Source organism: Thalia democratica, unplaced genomic scaffold, assembly GCF_965202585.1.
Source record: "Thalia democratica unplaced genomic scaffold, ktThaDemo2.hap1.1 HAP1_SCAFFOLD_1957, whole genome shotgun sequence".
NCBI classification, from domain to species: Eukaryota; Metazoa; Chordata; class Thaliacea; order Salpida; family Salpidae; genus Thalia; species Thalia democratica.
In genome coordinates this window covers 1-8,804 of record NW_028140750.1, presented here as the reverse complement: position 1 = coordinate 8,804, position 8,804 = coordinate 1, and the positions used below count along the sequence as shown (strand labels likewise).

At 26.6% G+C, this 8,804-nt stretch overlaps 1 protein-coding gene across 1 annotated transcript; it reads left to right on the top strand.

Annotated features, from left to right (window-relative positions):
• The first annotated feature begins 6,999 nt into the window (after positions 1-6,999).
• Positions 7,000-8,572, top strand: LOC145849021 (deaminated glutathione amidase-like). The gene has a single exon (XM_082954134.1). The coding sequence runs from the start codon at positions 7,033-7,035 to the stop codon at positions 7,888-7,890; it is 858 nt and encodes a 285-aa protein (XP_082810260.1). The 5' UTR covers positions 7,000-7,032; the 3' UTR covers positions 7,891-8,572.
• The last annotated feature ends 232 nt before the right edge of the window (positions 8,573-8,804 follow it).

The following is an 8,804-nucleotide window of genomic DNA, read 5'->3' as shown; positions in this document are numbered from 1 at the left end:
AACTTTATTTAATTTTTTATTTTTAAAAAGTTAGCATTTTGTTTCAAATACAATCTGATTTTTGTTTAAAGCTACTATATTATTTAGAGCATTTAATATAAGAAACAACATTATTAGATAGTAGACTAGACTTAAAAATTAACTTTAGTTGGTAAAAATAAACACTGACTACAGCTTGAATAAGTTTAAGTACATTCATAAATTATCAATTGACAAAAACAAAGTTTAGAAGAAAAATATAAATTTGTTTAAGTTGAAGATGCTATTTGTCTTTATGCTTCATAGCAAATTCTTATAATTATCTGTTATAGTAATTATCAATAATGATTCGAACTGTTTTACTTACAATAATTTCTTATCATTGTAAGTATTATATCTGTTTTGATATTATTTATCACAAAATACTTACAAACCTTATTTTTATTTAATTAATAAAACATCTAATGATATTTTTTTTCCATACTCAGTGTTTGTGCGCATCAGGTTAAATTAGTCCAAATCAGGCTAAATCAGTTTTTTTGAAAAAAACTGCAAAACATCAGGTATTTGCTTGAAAATTTTAGAATTTCAGTTTATGTCATTTCAAATACTAAAAGTTTCTTGATTAAAAAAAAAGAGAATAATTTGTATTTTTCTTGAGTAAATATTATTAAGGTGTGAGTTTATTCCTAAATACAGGGTTGTCACTTTACCTGGAAAAACCATGTATTTGAGAAACTTTGAAAAAACCTGGAAACACCTGGAATTTTGAACGAAAATCACTATAAAATATGAAAAACCTGGAATAATTACAACTTTCACATGTTCAGTAGTAAAATTTTGATTTGACTCAAAAAATCTATCATATAAATAAAAAAAAATTGTCATCATAAAAAATTTTTATTAAAAAATATATTTAAAGTAGCTTTACAATATCTTTTCAATGTTTTTATACTATTTAACACAGCTTCTTACCTTTAACTTAACTTTAAACTAAAAATATACCCAAAAATGTGTACTTTTAAAAACCTGGAAAAAATTTGGAAAACCTGGAAACATTTTTGAAAAAACGAGTGGCAACCCTGTAAATATAAATTTAGTTATTAAAGGCAAAATTACTCAGCATTTGTAAAAATAAATGCTTAAAACCTTTTGTTGAATTTCTAAAATAATTTTAAGAGTCTTTATAATTTTGTTTTGAATAGATAAAATACGTCATTTTTCCGAAAATTCATAATAAAAATACAGTTTGAACAGGTTACATGACAAATAAAATTCAGACAATTCAAATTCTTAAAAAATTATTTAAAAGACTATATCTCAAAAAGTAATATAAAATTGAAAAAAATTAAAAAATACATATGTAGATCTTATTAGAATCTACAAGCCAGTTTTTGATTTTGCAAAATCTTAAATATTTTTTAAGATATTTTGAAATTACCAAAAATAACTATGTTTTTTACTTTAATAAAGCCATATCTCAAAAAGTGTTTAATGTTTTGCAAAAAGGAAAAACAGCTTTTAGATATTATAGGACCTACATATTTATTTTTTATATTTGACAAATATGTATTACTTTTTTAGTTGTAGCCCTTTCAAATTTTTTTAAAGAATTTGAATTGTCCAAATTTGAGTAGGTGTGCACCGGTTAAAACATTACAGTTTAATTTAACAACTTAGCTGTTGTAAAACCTTTTTTGAAATTTGATCTTGTTTTATACAGTTTTTACTAAGCTACAAGATGCTTTTTACAGATTATAGAAATTCAAAATCACTTTTGAGATATAGCCGGACAAAGTCGGAGGCAGCAATAGGATCCTTATGGGAGGCGCAAACTAAAGCAGCAAATAACCAGAAATATCTAAAAATCTATCGTCTCCTACGTTTTTTGAGATAACTACCTCAAAATTTTCAGAAAATGATCCTTGCAATATTTAAAAAATTCTGTTGGAACTAAATTTAAAAAAATAAAAATTTTCTAACAAAAAAGCAGTTTTTTTTGTATTTTTTTAATATAAAATATTTATTTTATTTTTAAATTTTTTCCAACAAAATTTTCTAAATACAGCAAGGAACACTTCCTAAAATTTTGAGGTAGTTATCTCAAAAAACGTAGAAGATAGATTTTTAGTGAAATAGTCTATTTTTGCAGTTTTAGTTTCCGCCTCCCATATGGCTCCTGTAGCTGCCTCCGACTTTGACCAGCTATATCTCGAAATTTTTTTTTGAATTTTTATAATCTGTAAAAAGCATCTTGTAGAGTAGTAAAAAGTATAAAAAATTAGATCAAATTTCAGAAAAAGTGTTTTCTAGTGATCAGTTGATGCTATATGATGCTTGTAAAATACATCTCTAATTTAAAATACTTCTCACTCGAACTCAAGATACATGCAGCATTATCCTCGTTCCCATTAAACTGGAAAACATTGAATTGTTAACTAAAGGAAAACTCAATTTTACAAAGAAAGAAAACACTGAATTGTGAAATATTTTTTACAGAGGAGGAATTTTCCTCAAAAATTTAAAATACAATTACTTTTAAAATAATGAAAAAAAAACAAAATTGTATGCTTTATATTTTATTCCAAAACATCACTAAAAAATATTTAAGTTTGTTTTTTGATTGCCTTCTACTATCGTTATTTACTTGCTCAATTTTTTCCTGAAACTCTCCGCTGCTGCAGGCAAACTTTTCTTTGTTGGTGTGTTACCCAAATTTTTAGTCAATTACCTTTAGAAATCTCCACAGTTTCCAACATATACCAAACACTGATTTAATTAGATTGAGTTAAGTAATTAAGGAGGCCACTAATCCTTGCTCAAAAATGGCATGAGACTGTCTTTCTATCAAGGTAAGGTTTCCTTTGAGGTCTGTAGGGTGAACAGCCCTGTGGAAGATAAAATCTTCATTTTTAAAGTGCCACCCAAAGCAAGGGCCTATAAATTATCAGTGTACACATTTGCTTTAATTTTGGCTCCATGTTTCACAAAAATCAGAGAGATTTCAAAGTTTTTGACACTGCAGCATAAACCATGACTGATGCTAGCTTCTGGTGACAATATACATGTCTTCAAGAACGTTCTCTAAGTGTAAAACCAACCAGGTTGTTTTGAAAATTGAACTTTGCTATACAGTGAATTTGTATGAGTTTTATACTCCTGCTTACTAGATTTCAGAGTTCTTCAAAAAATACTAGCTTGCTTAGCTTTTTTTTTGTTGTTGAAAAACAGTAAGATGCTAACTTTTCTTTAGTTTCAAAGAAGAAAATATGAGATTGGTTTATACAATTTTCTTTGATACTTTTGATCCATGTATAAATCTTAAGCCATTTTTTATGGACCGTTTAGGGTTTTTCCTTATTGTTTCTCAAACAGCTTTGATGTTGCTTTTTTACAACATAAGCAAGGTGTATACCTTTCTGAAAGTCAATTTTATTGTGTTGCTGATCTCTCTTTACTTCCTCACAGTATCATTAACTGGATTTTTCTACTTTTAGATTCATTGTTATGTTTAAAACATTCATCTCTTTACTACAATAATAAATGGCATCATGCTTAGTCATGCTAATTATAATGAGTTTAATAAATATATAGCTGTCCTTATTTAAAATTTGGCTACACAATAAATAAAATAAGTTTAGAACATAGGCCTAAGACAAAATGCTAATATTTAAGTTTCTAAAACCATTCTGGGACCATTTTATTGCCCTTTGTAATTTTAAAACCTCCACCGTTTTTCTATTGCTAAATGATGAGTCATTTTTAATGATGTGTACAATTGTTTTAAAATAAGAATTTTGTAGTGTGATTTAATTTATCACAAAGTTAATTGTTTTAAAATAAGAATTTTGTAGTGTGATTTAATTTATCACAATGTTTTAAATATGAACGTAGAACATTTTTAAACTTAATGCAACCGTTTTTGTTGCTTATTATTTTATTTTATCAAAAAAAGGTCAAACATTTAAGATTATAATAGTGATACCATGTTACTTAGTATATAATTTGTGAATTTACAGTAATTTGTAAAAAAATTTTTATTCAAAAAAAGAATGTTCATAGATATTAATATGCTAAAAACTTTAAAGCTTTTTACACAATAACTACTTAAGTTGTACTTTGTTTGTGACTACATCAAGTACATATGTTGTTGAAAATTTACAAGAAATAGTTTTTAAAAATAAACCTAGATAGAAAGCACGCTATTAAGATAAAATAATTTCACTACTCGTTTGTATAACAGAAAACTTATTTATGAGCACAATACTGTAAAAATGTTGATAAACAGTGCCTTAATCTGAAAGACACAAAATTATCAAACATCTTTGATATCTTTTTTACAAATTACACAGCTACTAACAACGTGTTCTAACAGATAGATTTTAAAACACTTTAGTTTAACCCCTGATAGTTTATTTTTAAGTATCTTTAAGCATCCTTAAACAGCTAAACTTTAATGAAAATTTTTTTTCATATCTTTGAACTTGCAAACAAATATTCTATTTATTTTTAACTATTATATAAATATTAATGTACTTCTTAAAATCTTATTTTACATTTTTATAACTAAAGTATTTAAAGTTATGTAGTTATTGACAACTGACATTTAGTTGATAGAGTATCTTAAAGTTCAAAAAATAATAAAGTTAAAATATATCTTAAGTTTATAAAATATTTTAAAGGTTATCCTAATTGTTTTTTAGTAAATTTAAAAAAAGTAATAACCACTTCATAATTGCTAAAATAAACGTTTGTTGGGTGAAAAAAGTTTATAGTCTAAAAAGACTAAATTTAATTCTGTAGAATTTTAAGTAAAAAGATTTTCACCAACAATATCATATAAAAACCGTGTAAAATACTGATCATTGCACTTTATACAAAACTAAGTAATCTTTAGTACCTCTTGGACTTGCATAGTTTCGTTGAAATCTATTAACTTGTTAACACACAGAAACATATATAGTTTAATAAGGAAAGAGTATTGTGAAAATTTGTTTTTATATATTCCAGTGAACTTGCTTTCCTAGGATTTTTATTTGCAGACAATTAACTGTAAATTTTAAATACTCAAATATATTCATATAGTAAATTATAATTTTCTAGTTTTTCAGAGTTTTATAAATAAGTTCAGTATATAAGTAACTTTAATATTATGACTTCAAAATGATAAATTAAAATCAGCAAATATACTCCTTAAGTTTGGATGAAAAATAGTTCAACTGTAAGTCATGAAATTAAGTGTTAGTTAAAATACTAAAGTAAAAAATAATTAAACTAAAGCACAATTTTTGTATAAAAGTATTTTTTTTTATTTTTTAACAATCTGTTTGTGGTTGACCCTTTATATAAATTAAACCTAGTTGATATTTTCTTAATGTTTAGAATAAGTTGTTCTATAAATTTGTCAATTATTAAACTTTAAGAGTAGCATAAAACAAGTAGTTTTTTTCTTCAGACAAAATAATAGTGTTTTTATGTTTTAATCATGGTAACTATTAAACTTTAAAGATCATTTATTAGAAAACAAGTTTGAACAATAATTCTCTGAAAAATCATTGAAAATCCTGGAGATTTTAACTTGGTATTTTTTCTGTATTTAAGTATAATAATTAATAGTTGTCAATTAAATTAATTTAAGTACTTGGTATATCTAAAAGATAATGTTTTGTCTCCAAACAATTTTGTTAGTTGTATGTAATCAGCCAACACTTGCAAATTATTACATCCTTGTGTAAAATACCTTGATTGCTCAAGTGCCCAAACTGTTCTCAGGCTTCATCTCTCTATTGGGACCTCTCTTTTTTTTATAATCTAAAAAAGAACCAGTCAAAGAAATATGCCATGAACTCTGACAACATCCTGGCACAGCAGAGTTACATGAAAAAAAGTTTCTGCAATAAAAAAAATAATGTCGGACCATACGCAAGTTTACAAAAAAAAAACTATAAATAAAACAGTTTTAAACAGGGATCCAGTCACAAATGCTCAGAGTCTCTTTTGCACAAAGCGTCACTTTTGAACGAGCTTTACTGTTCTAGTTAACAACTTTTATAATTCTAAACTTTTTCTTTAGAATGTTGTTTTTTGATAAATAAAAAGTTGACTAATTCATTTTAAAATATAGCTTAAAATTATTACTCATACTATTAATTGTCTATAACAAATTAGACTTAATAATTTTTCAATAATTTCTACTAACTTCATAAAGTAGATGGTAGTATTAATCACATAATTAAAAAAATTGTATAGTGATAAGTTATTAAACTATCAATTACCCACAGTGTAAAATGAAAGTGAAAAAAAAAACAATTAATTTTTAAAATTAGTTGCCAAAAAGCCAAGATTTGAGAACATGTGAAGTTTTAAATTAAATTTAAAAACTCTGTTTCTGACAGAGTTTATGTCAGTTGTTTGAGTTTAGTTGTCATATTAGATTTTAAGAAAATATTTTGTTTTTATTACTATGTTTAAACATCAATTTGTATTCTACAACTTTTGTTGTTAAAGATATCCTTTATGTCGTTTGTAGAAAATCTTTTTTTTTTTTGAATTAGTTAGTAACGAAAAAAGGGAATATTTAAAATTATACTGTGTTGAATAACTTTTCATGGTAATTATCTATAAATTACAGTCTCTTTTTGTATCACACAAAACTTATTACTTTGAAACTTCAAATAGAACTTTTAGTGTATCTTTTTATAGATATAATCATAAAATATTGCATAGTTGTTAAACTTCAACTTTTTTAGATAATTATTTTAAACAAAAAGGACAAAACCACTGTACACTGTTGGTTATTATTAATTGTTATCAATAAAAATAAATCACTAAACAAGCTAAAGTTTATTGGTATGTATTTTTTTGTTTTACTTACTACTCATAATGTTGATATGCATTTATATTATATTATTTACTGAATAGCTCAAAATTTTTTTTTGTAAAACTTAGTCTGCTTAATTTACCAAGTTTATTAATTCCGAAAAACTGACTCACACTAATTTTTAAAAGGATTGTAAATAATGTAACATAAATTTCATCAAAATTATTAAGACTATGACATCCCTAACTCTTTCATGTAAATCATCAACTTTAAAGAAGTCATTGATTGCTGTTTGCCAGTTAAGTGTTGGTAATGACAAAAAAACTAATTTTGAATCTGTGAAAAAGCTTGTGACAGAGGCTGCAAAAAGAGGGGCCAAAATGTGCTTCCTACCAGAAGCAACCGACTACATAGCTGAAAATGCTGAGCAGTCGAAATCAATGGCCAAGCAACATACAGCTAATGAAGTTTTTTCAAAGTATGCTGACCTGGCAAAAGATTGTAAGATTTGGTTGTCCTTTTGTTTGCATCTGTACAATAAAGAAGTGCAAAAAACCAGAAACAGTCATATAATTATGGACGAAACTGGAACGGTAAAAAGTGTTTATGACAAGTGTCATCTTTTCGATGTGAACATACCTGGCAAAGTAACCCTAAGTGAAAGCAACTACTGCCAAAAAGGCCTTAGTTTTGCTGACCCTGTAGCAACTCCTGTTGGCTGTGTGGCTCCAATGATTTGTTACGACGTCAGGTTTCCCGAAATTTCAACTGAAATGCGCAAGAGAGGAGCTCAAATACTAACTTACCCGTCAGCGTTCACCGTTGCGACCGGTCATGCCCACTGGGAGGCCTTGCTAAGGGCCAGGGCGATCGAGAACCAGTGTTACGTTGTGGCCGCAGCTCAGTGTGGTTCCCACAACAGCAAGAGGTCCTCCTACGGCCACAGTCTTGTTGTGGACCCCTGGGGAACGGTTGTGGCTTGTGGGGGTGAGAGTGTTGGTGTTTTTACCGTGGGCGTTGATCTTGATCACGTTGAGAAGGTTAGAAAGTCTATGCCAGTTTTTGAACATAGAAGAACTGATTTATATTGAGTTCTCTGTGGTCATTATATAGTGTTCATAATTTTGTTTATTTTGGTTATTTTCTTAATTTTTAAGGATTTTATTTTATTAACCTTTTTTGTAATTACTTATCAGGTATTTTAACTAAGAAGTTTTTAAGATGTTTAGTTATTATGTGAGTAATCTAAACTTTTTGCCAATTATTTTACTTCCATTGTCAAAGTAGAAGTGGAAAACTGCTAATTTTATATTCATAAGTATTAAAAGAAAGAAAATCTAGTGATTAAGGTTTTCTAAAAATTTAAAGTAATAGTTTAATATTTAAAGCATAATATATGGACTTAAAAAATGTTCAAAATTTTTGGTATAAGTAAGTAAGGTATAACTACGCAATCTGTCTTTATTTTTGTTTGATGGGAAGGTGTAAATTCAAAGTACCACATAGTAGGATATTTTTGTTGTTTAAGTGTTTAAAAAAGTACCTTCAAGTGTGTTAGTAGTTTAAGGGTAGTTATGGGTATTTGTTTAAATTTACATGTAAAAGAATTTGCAACAATTAAAAAAAAAAAAGTTTACATGGGTTTGTAATTATGATAATGTAAAAATATTTTATAGAGATTATTACTATTTTAAAACTGATCATGTAAATCTTGTTTATATTATTTTGTTTGTTAATTTTTGCTAAGTTCACTTAATTAAGTAGATAATTACTATAGCCAGTAGACAAAAAGTTACAGGCAAAAAAACAGACAAAATCAAGGTGTTGCTGTAATTTGTTCAAGTAGTATTTTGTTTTAAACCTGATTTTAAAAGATACACTAACTGTTTAAAAAGAACGACAAGCAATTATACTTTCGTACAAACTCTATTTGATTAAAACTATATAATATGTTATTGTTTCGCACACTTCATAATTCAACAAACCTGTTTATATGTGCAATTAC